We start from the raw sequence: 17,484 nt of genomic DNA, 5'->3' as shown, positions 1-17,484 counted from the left end.
TTCATGAAAAGGCACGATTCGTGAATCGATTATCAGAGGCTCACGCGACGGTTGATAGTGACCCGATGGAAGTTTCCACAAACTCATCATATTCTTCCGGATTAGCGAATTCTTCACATTCTTCACCTCTAACATGGTTATCTCCATCATCTCCGTCACTATTGTCTTCATCACCTTCGCCACTATGGTGTTCATCACATTCGTCACTATTGTGTTCATGACATTTGCTACTGTTGTGGTTATCATCTCTATCACGCATGTACACTTTGTCTTCGACACCCTTGTACGCATTATACAAGTAATCATCACAGCCATCGTGTTCGTTTTCGATTATAGGATCATTTTGTCGGTCCTCGATAATAAGAGTATTCCGTCTCTTCTTCGGTTCATTGCGAGACACCTCTCCAACTACCACATATTTGCCTTTACATACTCCTTGATACGCAATGGGTGCCATGATCTATTTCGTTACCAAACTTACACAAAGTGGAAATCTATTACGATTTTTGTGCTTCATATAATACGAAATGTCACCATCCTCCTTCAAAACAGCAGGAGCCATCAGAATCGTACCCATTGCGTATGAGACTTCGAGTTTTAAGTCGAATGCGAAACTGTCTACATCGAGCTTCTCGTATATCAAATCCACTAACTTTGTGTACATTATCTCTTTCGGAACTTTGAATCCACACATATCTGCATTGTGGAACCTCCATAAGTGTTCTTCCTTCTCCCAAGTACCGTTAACCATAATAAAAACTGCAAAAAAATAGCCAAACTATGCAAAATTAGCTTTTGTATCGTACAGAATCGTACAACATCGTACAACATCATATATCAATTCATCGTACAGCATCGTACAACATCGTATAGCATCGTACAATATCATACAGCATCGTACAAATCATGAATTTTGTTTAAATTTCATTGTACAAAAAAGTTAAATCTTATCCTATCATTTTGTATACCATCGTACAAAGTTAAAACCCAGATTTTTTATCATGTACTTCTGATCTGATCGATTTTTATCCTTACATTCTATCATATTTAATCAAAAGTTATTTAAAATGACTATGTAAGTAATCTTACACATGATTTCACGAAAGCCACGTAAGTAGAGAGGATTTGAGAGATAAGAGAGAAGATTGAAGAGTTAAAATGAATTCTTTTTTAGAGTTGGTTGAGATTTATATGGTCAGATAGGTATTTTTATCCGTTTTAGGTATAAAAATCCATTTTTAGATACTTTTAAAAGCTAAGGTCTAATCTTGATATTTAATCAACTATTAAGTCTAATTTCTAGGGGAAAACAGCTGATGGCTAGTTCCACAATCGTGAACTACGAAACAAAATAAATGTGAATTGAGATTCTAGAGTGGGAACGAGAGAAGTCAAATTTGAGGTTCTTAATTGCAAGGGCATGAAAGTAATGGAATTGGGGGATAGTCCTAAATTGCAAGGTATTCCCCCATCGGTTCATTTGGAGGCAACCACAACCACGTGCGACACCTCCGACGTTGACGCCCCAAATTCCGGTCCGGCCGGTCTCACCCTAGTCTCATGACAAACTCCGATGAGGAAACACTGCCGTGTGCCATGCTTGCGTGTCTCGGGTTGAGTTTCACGACCGCCCAACATCGAACTGAGCCACCAGAGCCTCTCGGCTCATCTTGCTCTTTATCTGACGCGAATCAAGCCCGCTATGACAAGCCCTTGTGCCGTGCTTCATTGTCTGACTCTGACCGTTGATTCGCAGATTGATCATTATTCATCAGGCTTGTTGAGAAGCGTAAGTTAGAATGCGTATTGTGTTCTAATCATAGTGGTTGGGATTTAAATCAGTTATGGTATTGGTGTGTATTTCAGGTTAGGAACCGTATTTTGTTTGTTCCAATCTGTCGAGCAAATGGTAAATTCGATACTTCTTGAAATTGATATTGAAACCATAAACGAAACTAAGAGCCATCCCAATGGAAATAGGATTATAGAATTGTAAATCAGTGTGTAGCGAGTTTCTATTGAAATCTGTATAAGATTAGCGGAGTTACTTAGTTGGATCTTTCATAGAATTAACTCCACTTGATTGGAGTTTTAGAAAAATCCACTGACATTGCCAATTCAACAACAATCGCAAGAGGGGTATGATTAAACGTCAAGACTGAGGTTTGTGTATATACATCTACTCTAGGTCACGTCTCTCTGATAGAGATTTACATGTATCTAATAATTATGAAGTAAATAAACACCTATCAATTTACAAGCCTTGCAAACCCGGTGTTGCCTAATTGAAGAGCAGTTGTTTGCAGTAGCCACGAGGACGAGTCTTCAGGCCGATGATGAGCTCGGTGACCAAGTCCTTGAATATGAGCCTTTCCAAGTCCAACACCACTGCCGGTACTTCTCTTCCGTACTCTCTCCGGTTCATCGGCCGGCGTGCCATGTCATCGCGTACGATGCTCTCTGATCTGTCCTCTTCGCCCGAGTTTTTCCCCTGGAGCCGATCGACCTCCGAGCACAGCTCTCCGAGGATGTTCTTTTCACTCTCTATTGCCGAGGCCTGTTTCCGGTCGAGAATCTCGCCGACCACGTCGAACACGAGCTTTCTGTGGAGTTTCTCGTGCCTTGGCTGAACGATGCTGCGGTGGCGGCGATGCTCGAGCGCGAAGAACAAGTGGGGTTCGATCGGGCGGTCCGAGGAAGATGAGAGTATGTCTGAGATGTATATGTGATCTGGATCCGTGGTTTCGGAGAAGAACATGCTGGTAAAGCTCGTCTCTTCTAGGCTGAGACTAGATCTTCTGCCGTTAATGGATTGCTGATCAAGATCCATTATTGCCCACTCATCTTCATCCGGGTACAGAATATCATCATCTGCTACCAGAAATTCAGGCAAATTAATTCAATACGCGCAAAAAATAAAGTTATGAATAACTCAGACAATTGATGGAGAGATATGAAGTCATGGGTTACTGCTAGTACTGCATGATATTAAACAAAAAAGATGTACAAGAACTCTTACCTTTAAAGGCAATTAAGGTCTTTTTCACCGGAGAAGGTGATTCGTCTCCTCTGTAAAACGTTGAATCAAGGACCGAGACAGGACTCGGCTGCTCCGGAGTAGTGACTCTCCCAGGCTCGGCTATTTTCCTGTCCACTCCGAGCCCGACTATCCGATTCTGAACCAGAGAGACAACTGGTCAGGCACTGAAAACTCAACATGCTGGGAGGAAGTAAAAAACAGAACAAGAGCCAAATTATAAATAATTTACCTGATGAGGACGAAGAACGTTGCTTGTGACCTCAGCGTCGATATCTTCGAACCCCAGGCTGAGATTACTCTCGGACTGGAGAGGACTGGCATTGCCTTGCACAGATCTCGGCGTGAATTTCTTCTGCGGCGATTCCCTCCCGTTCTGCTTCCTCCTGATATTCGAATCCACCGGAGCAACCCTCTTCAGGCTCAATCTAGGGCTCGAATTCCCCGAGACTCTTCCGGCGTTCTCTTGACTGCCGGCCGTCTTCCTCGTCTGCACCGGCCTCACGGCCCTCGCATTCGGACTCATCAAATTCTCCGCCGCCGTGGTCCGCTTCTTGACCTCCACGGTCTTCACTGGCCTCATGATCACGATCGGAGCCTTGGCTTGCGACGCAAGCTTCGCGTCTTTCTCCGCCACCTTGCTCTTCTGCATCGCTTCGAGTATCTGCTTCAGAGCCCGCAGATCCTTCCCAGACTTCTTGAACTCGAGATCCGCCAACCGCTTCTCGATCTCTCCGAAGACTGTCAGTGGTGTCGTGGCCGCCGAGCGCTGCCTCCACGGTGCCGTCTCGATCGGAATGTTCTTCTGCCCCGCTTTCTTCTTCTTCTTCGGTGCTCTCTCCGCCTCCAAAGGAGGCGGCGGCAGCTCCGGGACTGGATCGACGAGACCCATGAGCTTTGCCACCACGCTCGAAGCCCTCCTCGAGCTCCCCGGCTCCTGGATCAGGCTTGCCGCCTGGTCCGCGGTCCTCCTCTCGATCCGGAGATCTCTCAGGAGCGGCTTTGCCGCCAAAGAAGAAGACAAACCTTGCCTGTGGCTGTCCAGCGAAAGCCTCGGCGCCGATCTCAGGCTGTCCCGAGATTCCCGTGCCGCTCCGCCTCCGTCATAAGAAAGCCTCCGGGGAATGTGGTGGTCTCCGAAGCTCCTCCGTGGCCTCGGAGAGTCCACGTGTTGTTCTCTGACTGCGATCTTGATCGGGCTTTCTCTTCCTCCTCCTCCTCGGGCTTCTCTGCGCATACAGTCCTTGACGACGCTCCTGAGGTCGACGGAGCTCCGGCTGAGTTGGGCCGTACTGCTCTGCCGGACGCCGGAGAGTTCCGTTCCTGAAGAGCTGTTCGCCGATTTGGTGTTGAGGTCCAAAGACGAGAAGGTCGACGATGAGCACGAAGAGGAAGAGAAAGAGTGTCTTGATGATTCCGTGGAGCTTTTTCTCTTCTGATCTTTCGCATCCTTCTTTGCACTTTTTTCCTGCGTACAATAAACATTTATATGTAGTCCTCATATCAGAGCAACTTTTAATAACAGCATAACATTCGCATGAAAGATTAGAAGTGTTGTAGTTCTTACTCTAGCCTTTTCCAATCCGTTGTTGTCCCCCACCGCTTGATTTCCATTTTGACCTGTCATTAAAAATAAAAATCAAACTCAACTTTCTGGAAGAACACAATATTTTTGACATGATACAGAGTAACAGAGCTGAGGTAATTCAGACTCGCGTGAAAAAATACCAACTACAAATCTGGATATGTAAACCACATTGGTAAAAACAAAGCAAACAATGATAACTGATATTCAACTACAATTAAGCATATAAAAATAAAATTAATATTGCATACCTGCTTGAAGAGGTGTGATTTGAGGCTGCGCATTATTAGTGATACGTCGTCCGTGGCCAGTAATTCGACGGTGACGATCAAAGAGCTGAAAAAAGCCATTCATACAGCCAATCTGCTTATGGAGATCTGGGTTCTCATTGTCTCTAAATGAATATACCAATTCCGCAGACATCTTCATAAAATAAATATAAATACGCTTCTTCACTCCCACACACGAGGTTTTTTATTTATTTATTATTTGATGACAACGTTACAAATGTAAAATGTGTATTGATTTTTTCATGACATGACATTCAAAGCTCCCAATTTTTTTTTATTGATTTGGTTTTTTGCATCAACTGTCAGTCAGAAACTCTTATAACTGAACACACAGAGAATTTTCTGAACAATAAATCCCAGAAAAACTGAACTAATGAAAATATCAAAAACGGTTTTTTTTTTCTTCTGCTTTTTGGCTGGTGGCCTTGGAACTATTATATAATAATATAGAAGGGAAAGATAACAGAGAGGGGAAATTATTTCTGGGTTTTCGTAGAATTAGGCAGACAATGTGTAGTGCAAAGAAAGAGCCAAAGCGGAGGAGAAAATTTAAGAGAGACCAAATGACTAGTCAAAAAATTACAAAAAGTACTATGTTAATGCAAAGAGACTAGAGGGGTGATGAGAAGCTTTGCAGAGAAGCAAAGCAAATTTGTTTTCTCTCGAATTCGCAGAATTACAAATGAGTACTTTGGCTCTCTCTTTCTTTCTCTAAGGCAAAGAAAAAAATAAGATATATAAAAGAGGAAGGGCCTAACTAAAACGAGGTTGAAAACAAACGTATATGTGTGACCGAAAGAAATAGCTTTTGAAGGAAGAATTACATACCCTCTTTTGATATACATTTTTTTTCTTTTCACTTATAAAAAATGATTGTACATGTGACAGGACATGCTATGATAAAGAGAGATAGATGTGGAATGTGTGGGTCAAATGTGATGCAAAGAGAGATCATTTGGATAAAATTGCAAGAAAAGTGGTGGTGTTATTATTATTGTGAGATGAGTCATGTTTTTCATTTCTGTTTTTGTTTATGTTTTTTAATTTCTATAATAGTGGGTCAGATTTAGTAGTGTGTTGTGTTTCTTCTTCCACTTCCATGTGACAATAAAATGTGGGTGGGTCATTTTAGGTTAGTGGGTCTGGACCCATGGACCTTTTTTTCACAGCATGTGGTGTCTGTCAGATAAGAGTTGAAAAAAATTAAAAAAAAAAAGAAGAAGATAATAATGATCTATCATCTAGCAAAGGAAAGTGGGTTCATGAACTGGAATTAATTGGCGAGTCTTAGATAGGAATATACATGGTTATCTATCATGACTGTCAAATTCATAATTTAAACTCTATAGTCGATTTTACGGTAATGCCCTTTTCTCTATATTTCTATAAAACTATACATTAAAATCTTCTCAATTATTATACAGTTCATCCAAAGACAATTCAACATCTCCAGCGCTATACTCGTGTTACAAATATGCTTTGCATTTTGGACACGGCCAATTGTCTGATATATACATATACATATACCATATACCATATATATACAATAATGTGAGGAGTTCTACGGATGAACATTTATTTGTACCAGTTTGACAAGTTTAGCTTAACATGATTGTATTTCTTTATTAGGTTAACTTCCAATGTGATTGGGCAATAATCAAACAGTGACAGGTATTTTATTTCTCCGTATACATTATACCAATAACGATGTCCTATGTGAATTTGTGGGAATGGTTACATATCTATTGTGCTCATACTTTGTCAAAATAATGTGACCATCATTTTTAATATGGTTAGACTTTTTAGACTTGTAAGATTGAGTACCACAATATTGGCGTGTTTTAAGATTATATTAAGAGAAGACACTTCGTAATGTGCTTTTAAGAGTTTAGGGAACAAGGTAATAGAAACAATATTGACAAATAGTCTTTTATGTTTCCTTCACAATGAACTATTAATGGCTATTATTGACATGTCATGGTCATAAACACGAGCAGGATGATCATTTTCCACGCCAGAGATCCAATCTCCAAGTTCGAGTGAAATCCTGGTTCTTTTCGTGTTCTTCGTTTGGACCAAGTGATCGGGTTTTTATTCGTTACCAGAGATGCAATTCGAGGACAAATCACGATCGAACTTGTCTTCGCCAGAAAATGAATCCTTCACCGGCGAACAGATCCGGAATATACAAACCCATAAGAAAGAGGAAGAAAAAGGAAAAAAAAAACATTTTGAATGTGCTAACTAAAGACTCATACATACACGAACACAAACAAATACAAAAAATACATATTTATTATACAGTTGTAGTTTTGAATTTGTTCCATGGTTGTGGTTCCCGACGCCGGAGGAGGTGGAGAAAGGACAGGGAAAGAGTGGGGGTGCGCGATGTGCCAATGCGGTGGTTGACAAGCCTGAAATTCGAGTCACAGAGCATCAAGTCTGCTTTGTCGGCCATGGGAGAATATTTAGGCTCGAGTCTGATAGAATAAGGGAATCTCGAGAGAGAGAGAGAGAGAAATTTATAAGAAATAAAATAAATTAAAAATTTTACTAAGAAAAAGATATAAAAGAGGGAAGATGAGGGCATTTTAATAATTTCTCTTTTATAAGTAACCACGTGTAAAAAACGTGCCAACTTAACTAACAGATTCACCTAAAAATTGATGGAAGGACTAAAAGTGTTAAAACTATAAAGTTTATACATCATTAAAATAAATTTGAAAATTCATTGATCGAAATGACACAATTGTCATAGTACAAGGGACAATAGTGTCATTTATTCTTATTATAACTCTTTTTTTTTTTCCCAAGCATTCAAGTGTACGACTTGTGTGGCCTTAGTTTTAGGTCTAATATTCGGTGTAAGTGAAAATAACATTGTATGATCAGTTTTAGGCTAAATTTTAAGCGACCCACAATTTTTGTTGTATAAATCTTAATATATATGATTAATTGGTAACTATGTTTTCACATAAACTAACTATTTTACCATATGATTAAAAAGATTAAGATCATGTAGGTCGCACACTTGAGTTTTTCAAAAATTACATAAATTGGAAAGAAAAGGACAACAAGTGAAATTTTTTTTTTTAAGATTCTGACTAATGTCAATGAAAATTATTAGGACCATAACTACAAATAAGCACTATAAAAATTTATGGGAGAAAAGTTGTTGACTCTAATGATGAAAAAACACAGACCCATTCTTATCCCGCATGTCTATCTTTATATTATAATTTTACCTCGTAGCTTTTTAACTCATTCTCGTATTCCCAATATTATCGAAAATATTGAATCCTCTATAAACAATATATATCACATTTAAACATCTTATTTTAAAGTTCTGGCTTAATTATCTAATAGTTAAAAAAATAGTCCAAACTAAGATAAAAATGTATGCACTATATTGTGATAGACGTATATGCATAAATTGGGGTATATCTTTAATATTAAAATACTTCGCATTCACCAAATGACACGAAGTTCTTGTCATTTATTTCTTATTGTCGTAGATGTCCAAAGAGTCAATTGGACCCAACCCGTGTTCTGTTATGAAATCGGTCCACTTTCACCAGAGATCATCACGAATTCGAAGACAGCGTGGATATGTGATCCCGCCCCAAAAGCCAGAGAGTTGACAACTCCTACCGAGCAAATTCAAACAATAGAAGCGACGTGGCAGAATAAGAGGCAATGAAGAACAAAGTCATCGGCACGTGTCTCCGGAGATATCGCACCTCGTCGTAGTATAAATTTATTCCTTCTGTGAAGAAATATACGCATTTTTTCCTTATTATCGCTTACATCTCTCACTTGCTCTCAGTACATATGTACTCATCAATTGTACTCGAATTGTTGAGCTCGACTTTTGTAATTGAGATCGAGTTATCAATAAAATCGTTCTCATTCATATTTAATTTTTGTATATTTTGTTACAAAATAATAAATTCTCGTTTCTATACGACAACTTTATGAGATCCACAAATATAAATCGAATCACGCACCTAATTTTCTTTAGTTTTATTCGTGATTGTTGAGGCTCGAAAATGACATCAACAATTTGGCACCGTCTGTCGAAAACAGATCAGATAAACCAAATTCGAAAGAAACGAGTGAAGCTCGACATAATTTTTTTTATCTCAAAATGACCACAGCCGCCAGATCATTCCGAATCGGATTATGAAATTTCTTCTGGAATTAGGTCAATCTTGAAGATGTTCAAGAGGGGCCAATAGTCAGGATGAGACCAATCGGATCCTTCATGCTCGGTTGGATATCATCACGACCCCGCCCATATATGCTCTTGATCCACAAAACGAGATAGGTGAGATCACCACATTAGGCTCGATTTGACGTGCGACCACGGTTGCAAATATGAATCGAACTCTCCTTCCCAGTACTCGGCTAGATTTCACTGCGATCCAAGTCACCTCGGCATGAGAGGTCGATACTTAGCCGATCTTTCAGCTGGGAACCACCCATCATGCCACTGGAGCATCCACTTCGGTTGCCCGGGTGGGCCTAAACGGTTTGCCATCGCCTCCTCCGGGCGGGCCTCATCCTCAATCCACTCGGGACCCTCCACCCAACTAGCTAAAGATCCGAGCTCGACAGTGCACACCCAAACCAAGCAAACCACAATAACCCCGATTCTCTTGGGATAACAATTCCACGCGAGAGTAACTCTGGGCCAGACCAAGTTCGAGAAATTCAAGGAGTCTTGACAGTCGAGTTCAGATCTGTCCACACGAAGTTCCATAGCACAATGAGCTCGGTTCCTGAGGTTGCCCAACTAATCGTCGAAACGGGAAGAACTCCTTTCTTCGAAAAGATCACTTATATGATCATTCGAGGCGCTTGAAAGGTCAGGATCCCACGCTACGGTGGCACATCAAACCCAAAGGCTCATATAACATACTTCAGTATCGCGATGGACCGAGCTCAGCTCAGGAAGGATGAAAAGGAGGTGGGCAACTGCCAACTATTCACCGAAAACTTGTACGTAGCCGCTCTCAAGTGGTTCTCAAAACTAGAGGAACAGTTCATCGACAGCTTCAAACACTTGTCAGCGGCCTTCCTAAAATATTCCTTTTTGTGGAAGATGAGTCCACTAAGGCAGACCTTTTGAACACTCATTAGTTGGACTCCAAATCTTTGAAAGAATTCATGAGCCGATTCAAAGGCATCATGACCAAAATATCGAGCATCGATAACGACTTCGTCCTAATTGCCCTGAAAAATGGACTTTAGCATGACTCTAGGTTTCGTGATGAAATGACCATCATCCGTCTCATAACCATCGAAGATGCGATCCATCGAGCTTCTAACTTCATCAAGGTAGAGGTATAGAGAAGCATGTTAGCCAAAAAATATAATCCAAGTTAGAAACTTCAGGTCGGCCAAGCCAATTCTTGGACCCAAAAAAGGGGAAACAACTTCAAGAAGGGAAGAGAACGAAGCGAGACTTCGCCCGCGAAGAAGCAAAATGACCCTCCATGTTTCGTGTTCAACATGAACAAGGAGGAAAAAGAAAAACGAGGCAGGGGAAGAAATGAACCCGAGTCCTCGACGCTTACTGTGAATTTCATAAAAGCAATGGTCACGCAACAATAAACTGTGAGACCATGCGGAAAATCCTAGCAAAACAATATTCTAAGGGCGAGCTGAAAGACATCGACTTGGGACCTTCTCCCAAGAAAAAAAATTCGACTTCCAAGGTATAGGTAATCCTTCTTGGAAGAGGGGAAGACCGGACAAGGACAACCCATTAGCTCCACAAGCCCAATCAAAACCAAGAATCGACTTCATCATCGGTGGGTCGAAATATTTTAGGGAATCAATTAGGCCACACTAACGCCAGTTCAAAAATTGTCCTCTCTAGTCAAATCCCAGGAGTGACACGTTGATCACTTTCATGTAAAGCGTGGCGAGGAATGTAGTCGGACCTCATGACGATATGCTACTAATAAATGCAAGTCGATCACTTTCATGTAAGTCTTCAGTCTCCATCCTATTAATGCAAGCCGTCCACTCATCAACAGTCAACGTCTTCGGCTTGTTAGCCAATGCCACATCTCGTTTGCCGCCACACAAATTCTCGAATCTGGAACTGTATTTAGTCTTTTCGTCACGAAAATGCTTCTTCGCGTCTTGGACGATAGTCTTGTCGATGAGAGTGCGTTGGAAATCAGCCGATCGAAGCTCCCCAGTCTCCATGTCCTCAGACACAAAATCAAACTCTGCATGAAGACCAGACGAAATCGCCGCTTGTTGTTGCGGCGTAACATCATTCCACGATGGAGTGGCGGGAGAAATATGCGCTCGTACCAAACCCCCCCAAACTGTTGGCAAACGTACCAATCTTCTCGTCCTTCATGACCCCCTCGTCTTGCACTGCTCTATTCTTGGGTGGATAAAAATGCCAAAAAACCGGATCGAAAATTATGACAACCTTCTTTCCCTTACTCGCCTTTTGGGAACTGGCACCCATCGTAACACCTCGTCCTCCATATGGAGGTGTCTCCGGCAGATCACCGCCTCCATCACCTAAGCTTGTGGACATACTGCATTTGAAAACAAAAATTAGAAAATGTTCCTAATATAAAACTGAGTTAAAATTAAATATAAAAACTTAAAGCCACAATTAAAACATTACTCAATCGTCATCATCGCATGTAAATTCATTCTCTTCTATCTCAACATCGTCATCAATATTATCTCCAACAAAATGAGATACATCTTCCTCGTCTTCATCGCCGTCTATAAAATTAGCTGGTTTGTCCTCACTATCGTCACTCACAAGTGTTGCTTCACAATTTTCGTAACGATGAGAAAAAAGTTCAAAGTCAGTTTGTTGTACTGATAATGGAACTATAGCCGAGGACGAGGCGTCGATGTCAGGTAAATCCCACAAAAATCGATGATTACAATCTTCGATGAAATTCCATTCCCCATCATCAAAATTACGAGGGTCATTCAAGTAGAAAGGTAATCCATTTTTGAGCCTTGAAACGCTGTCGAACCTTCGGGTCACTCGTTTCAATCATCTTTGGCCTCTCACCCTCTAAAACCTCTATACTCCACCTCAATCCTACTAATGTTGAGCGTCGGAGTGGTAAACAGAGGCACCCTCTCTGTTTTCCCTTCTTAGTTCACGGTTCTCTTATCTTTTTCAGGTGTGCCTACAAACTCAAGGACCATTGACAGCTAAGGGAAGACTCGAGATATCGAGTCCGACGCGCTGAAGCCAAAGATGAGTCAATGGCCCGTCACCTCCGCGGCCGACCGGGCGACTAGCTTGAGATATGCCTTAGGAAGCTTGGCGCGCCAGATTGGGGATCATGGGCTTCGTGACAACGAGAGCTCGCCCCTCGAACCAGCCATCCGCGAACCGGCCGGTGACGCCAATGACGCTCTCCGTGAAGACACGGCTCGGAGACTCTTCGAACTCCTCGAGCGGCCAGGGGTGAATGGCCCACTTATCGCTGACCTCCTCGGTTACGGCATCGAGGACCACTTCAACCGCGACGAGAAAGACCCCAACTTTGTAGCAAGATCAAAAACCAACGAGACTAACCTCGACCACACTATTCACGAAAGTGAGCGCGCACGCACGCCTTCAAGGGGACACCCTTAGGCAACCGCGTTAGGACATCAATCGTCGGGTGAACACACGCATGCACCCTCGAGGGGACACCCTCGAGAGACCACATCAAGGCATCTAAGATCGAGCAATACTCGAGGACGCTCAATCTCAAGGTCCCGAAAAGGATGCTCCGAGCTCACCATTTGCGTCCAAAACTCCCGGAGAGATGACGACATCGATGGTCGCGGCGCCCGTCGAGGACGTCACTTGAATGAGATACCCTTGCCAAGGGTGATAGGAACGGCCAACGGAGACTTGAGAGACCGACTCAATTCCCGAAGGGGATCTCATAGGAGTGACTTAAGAGAAAAACTCAACACCCGACGTGAGAACGCAAGAGAAGTCGCCTCGGGACACCAACCGCCCAACGTTGTTAATCGAGTATCCAACAAGAAGCGCGTTGCCACACTCATCGCACCGGCCGTCGATCTCAACACGACACCTGACGGGATCCTGGACTTACACAAAGAGAAGTTGGGGTCTCCGCCTCCAATGAAGAGAGACCCCGCAACGCGGGACAGGAGAAAACAATGCGAATATCACCAAGACCACGGACATGCAACGACCGGATGCTACCAGCTTAGGAAGCGAATTGATTCCGTGATTCGAGGCGGGAATCTCAAAGAGTTCGTGGCCTGCGCTAGCAAGGTGACAACCCCGACCGAGCGCCCGACTCAACAAAGGGAAGAAAACGTCATCATCGCTACAACAACAACCCCCACAACAGGCAACGGTTCAGAAACCTCGAGCATGAGCACAATGAGACGATGAGCGCGGTTCATCGACTAAAGAACAAGCTCCCAACACTTGCGGCCACAACTGGCATAGCTTTCACCATTAAATTCATGCATGAACATACCCGACTCTATGACCGTTTCATTTCAAACATGTAATTATCTATTTCCTGAAAAGTCCAAATGTCGAGGCAAGCTATAAACAACCTTCTCATTGCAATAAAAAGTTGTTCTACCCATTGTCACGTATTATTGTATATCCCCTACACGAGAGTTTCCTAGTTTTCGTCTCACAAAAACAAGAAACTCGGGGGGCTAATGGGGAACAGTACTCAATCAAAACCTCAAAAACAAAATAAACAAAAGTTTAAGGAAGTCTCAAGGGGCCGATGGTTAGGCCGGAGGTTCCAAAGAGAAAGAATCTCCATTCGCGAGTCGACTAACTAGTGCTTATGTCAACACTACACATGACTCCTCGAGTATAGATCACTCCTCGAGTTGAGTTTCGAGTCCACGAGTCGGCTAATAATTCCTCGTGTCGACTCAACACATGACTCCTCGAGTTGAGTTCACTCCTCGAGTTTAGTTCCGAGTCCACGAGTCGACTGATGATTCCTCGTGTCGACTCTACACATGACTTCTCAAGTTGAGTTCACTCCTAGAGTTGAGTTCCGAGTCCACGGGTTGACTGATGATTCCTCGTGTCGACTCTACACATGACCCCTCGAGTTGAGGTTACTCCTCGAGTTGAGTTCCGAGTCAACGGGTCGACTGACAAGTCATCGTGCCGACTCTACACATGACTCCTCGAGTTGAGTTCCAAGTCCATGAGTCGACTAATGATTCCTCGTGTCGACTCTACACATGACTCCTTGAGTTGAGTTCCGAGTCCACGGGTCGACTGATGACTCCTCGTGCCAACTATACACATGACTCCTCGAGTTGAGTTCCGAGTCCACGAGTCGACTGATGATTCCTCGTGTCGACTCTACACATGACTCCTCGAGTTAAGCTCACTCCTTGAGTTGAGTTCCGAGTCCACGAGTCGATTGATGACTGCTCGTGCCAACTCTACACATGACTCCTCGCGTTGAGTTCACTCCTCGAGTTGAGTTCCGAGTCTACGAGTCAATTGATGACTCCTCGTGTTGACTCTACACATTACTCCCCGAGTTGAGGTCACTCCTCGAGTTGAGTTCCGAGTCCACGAGTCGACTGACAAGTCATCGTGCCGACTCTACACATGACTCCTCGAGTTGAGGTCACTCCTCGAGTTGAGTTCCGAGTCCACGAGTCGACGGGTAAGTCCTTGTGCCGACTCTTCACATGACTCCTCAAGTTGAGTTCGCTCCTCGAGTCGAGTCCCGAGTCCACGAATTGGCTGACAAACCCTCGTGTCGACTCTGTTGTCAATGGTGCCCACAAGAAGAGTTGTAGTCTTTACATTGTACATTTGATGTAATAAAGTCTCATGAAGACTCTTTTTTGTATTTGCTTATTCATCAATAAAAAGTTGAAACAGTCATTCATTACTCCTTGTCTGTTTGAAGCTTTATGATAAAACATTAGTCTTTAGTCCATAAACAAACTAAACAACTTACGAAGAGACAAATATAGATTTGCATGAACAAACTCTTCGTAATTTGCTTAAAACGATATATTCGCAATCTAAGGGCAAAAGGACTATTGACCTCAGTATGATTGTTAGGAGAATCTATGATGTCTGGTTATGGGGCATTGAGAGTTGGAGACTCTATAGTTCTTGTAGGTATCTTCCGAAGGTACTGAATTGACCAGTGTACTTCTAGAGTCTTGAGAAGATTGCTATGTGATTCCGAACAGGGCCTATTGGTGAAGTACTAAGTTTTGAGAATGTCATGAGTAACTTTATGAAGTTCTCATAGATATGGAATTCATGTACAAGATTGCTGAAATGCAATGTATATCACCTCATGCTTTGTTCCTTGGAGTGTGAATAAATGAACTGGTCAATGTCCAAATTGAGTCTTGACCTTCTTGGATGAAACAATGTGATTTGTTAGCTCCTCGTCAATACATTGTTTCTAACTTATTCACAAGCGACAAAGGAGTTGAGGAAATAACAGCTAGAAGGGTAAAATGGTAATTTTGTAAATCCCGACTAGCTGATGATATTCATGAAGGGTAAACACTGATAATATTCTTTGGATCCACTCATTACAATTAGGTTGGAATTCTTGAGTAGAAAATAAATTCATTTGAATCGAGAGATTTTCAGTGTCAACTCTTAAGTGGAGTCAGTTGACATTAAGCTAAACTTGGAAAAAGTTTTGTAAACTTTTGAGTCCAAGTGTTTAGCTCAAGCTTTGTTCATTTGGATCCATGAGGTCACTGTCACGAATCACATCGAGTAGGAATAGTTAAACTAGAAGCTAAGTCAAAACAAGAACGAAAATTATCAAAATGGTATTTTTGTCTTTTGAGACATACGATGAAATGAATGTCAATAAATTTTTTGACAAGGTCATTTAATGACATTTATCACTCGGCCAAAATAAGATTAATTGGGTCTTGTGGATTAATTTCATTTCATAAGAATTTTATTGAATATTCTTAATGGGCCTTTTTCATGTTGTCACGAACAAATGGAAAAGCTTCTAGAAGCCCTTTCTAGAAGGCCATAGGCGCCTAACATACCCAAAGAAAGAGAGAATATTTTGTGCATAAATGTATCAAGATACTTGCCAAAAGAAAAAGAATAAACAAATTTCCTCAAAGAGGAAAGAGGGTAATCGGCCCAGTAGAGTCTAGGCAAGGCAAGGAACAAAAAGGGCAACAAATCCAAGCCTTCTAGAAGGCTGCCTTGGCCGTGTGACTTAAGTGGGAAGGAGGCAATATTTGCTCATGAATATGTGATATTCTATAGAAGAGGAAACTACCTTATTGAAGGTAAAACCTCTCCTATAAATAGGAGCCTTATTCTTCACATTTCATTCATCCAAAGTTTTAGAGATTGAGAGCTTCTCTCTCTAGACTTGGCCGCCCGTCTTCTCTCTCTCTCTATTCAATTTCGTTTTATTGTTTTGGCACCTAGGTCCTCATTTGACCTAGTGTTTACCTCTGCGACTTCAAGACTCGTTCTTAATTCGTAGTGTTTAAAAGTGCCCACACACTAATTCCTTTTTATCTTGAGTGATTTAGTCATAGAAACTTTCGTGGTTACTCGAGTTAACGAGGAAAGGACGAGAGACGTGCAACGAGGGAGACGAACGTTTTCAACCTTTCGAAGGCTCATCAACGTTCAAGCTTCTAAAGAGGTTAGTAAATTTATTATGCTCATATTGTTTTTATTTACATGTGCTTGCTCGTTGTCTAGGTTAGTAAAAACTGTTCTACTTGAAAAGGAAAAATTTTAAAATTCCGCCGCTTACCGAAGTGTTAAACTTTTTCTTAAACCCTAGATCAATTCCAACAAAATCTACGAGTAACTCCTCGAGTTGAGTTCACTCTTTGAGCCGAGTCTCGATTCACGGATCGATTGACGAGACATCGCGTCAACTTTACGCATGATTCCTCGAGTTGAGTTAACCCCTCGAGTTGAGTCACAAGCCCACTAGTCAACTTGAAAGTCCTCGTGTCAAACGTACACGACTTCTTGAATCACCAATCGACGATAGACTCACAAGTCTTGATGACAAATCTACATGCTCTACTACGAGCGACAGGAAAAAAATCGTCCCTAACGACGTACTTAAGTTGCCCCTAACGGCGCATCAAAATTCGTTCTACGACGCTCTTGTGAGAGTAAGAATGGGCCAAATGAGTCCCCAAACATGACACGCGCGCCGTGGCGCCATGCTCACGAGGGCACAGAATTCGACCCAAGAGACTCAACCCGAAAACGCGACCAGTGCACTAAGGTGCCACACTCGCCGGAGGATCAAGTCTACACCTAACCCCGCCTATCACATGACACGCGCGCCCAAAGGGTGCCACGCTCATGAGGTTGTATGGTCACGCTCGCCGCCTAGGTCGTGCGCCGATAGGCAGCGAGTCACATATGGGTTTCAAAGGCCTGCGCCCACCGGACGAAACAGGTCTAGCCAGCATCCATAGAAAACCTGGTCACGCGATGTGGCACCGAGGCCCCTCAAGGCCCAAGACGTGCAAATCGATTACGCCTTCATTGGTAAGTCCAGAAAATAAGCCAC

At 42.5% G+C, this 17,484-nt stretch overlaps 1 protein-coding gene across 1 annotated transcript; it reads right to left on the bottom strand.

Moving 5' to 3' along the window:
• Positions 1-2,117: 2,117 nt before the first annotated feature.
• Positions 2,118-5,711, bottom strand: LOC149407965 (protein LONGIFOLIA 1-like). Its single transcript, XM_089616145.1, has 5 exons — positions 4,874-5,711; positions 4,605-4,657; positions 3,270-4,505; positions 3,020-3,176; positions 2,118-2,871 (listed from the first exon to the last, which is right to left on the bottom strand). Exons 1-5 carry the CDS (start codon positions 5,049-5,051, stop codon positions 2,282-2,284), a joined length of 2,214 nt encoding a protein of 737 aa, XP_089472271.1. The 5' UTR covers positions 5,052-5,711; the 3' UTR covers positions 2,118-2,281.
• Between the last annotated feature and the right edge of the window lie 11,773 nt (positions 5,712-17,484).

Source organism: Urtica dioica, chromosome 1 (assembly GCF_054948205.1).
Source record: "Urtica dioica subsp. dioica isolate 48M chromosome 1, U.dioica_male_clone48M_v1_H2, whole genome shotgun sequence".
NCBI classification, from domain to species: Eukaryota; Viridiplantae; Streptophyta; class Magnoliopsida; order Rosales; family Urticaceae; genus Urtica; species Urtica dioica.
The sequence above is the reverse complement of the archived record's forward strand: the minus strand, read 5'-3'. Positions and strand labels throughout refer to the sequence as shown.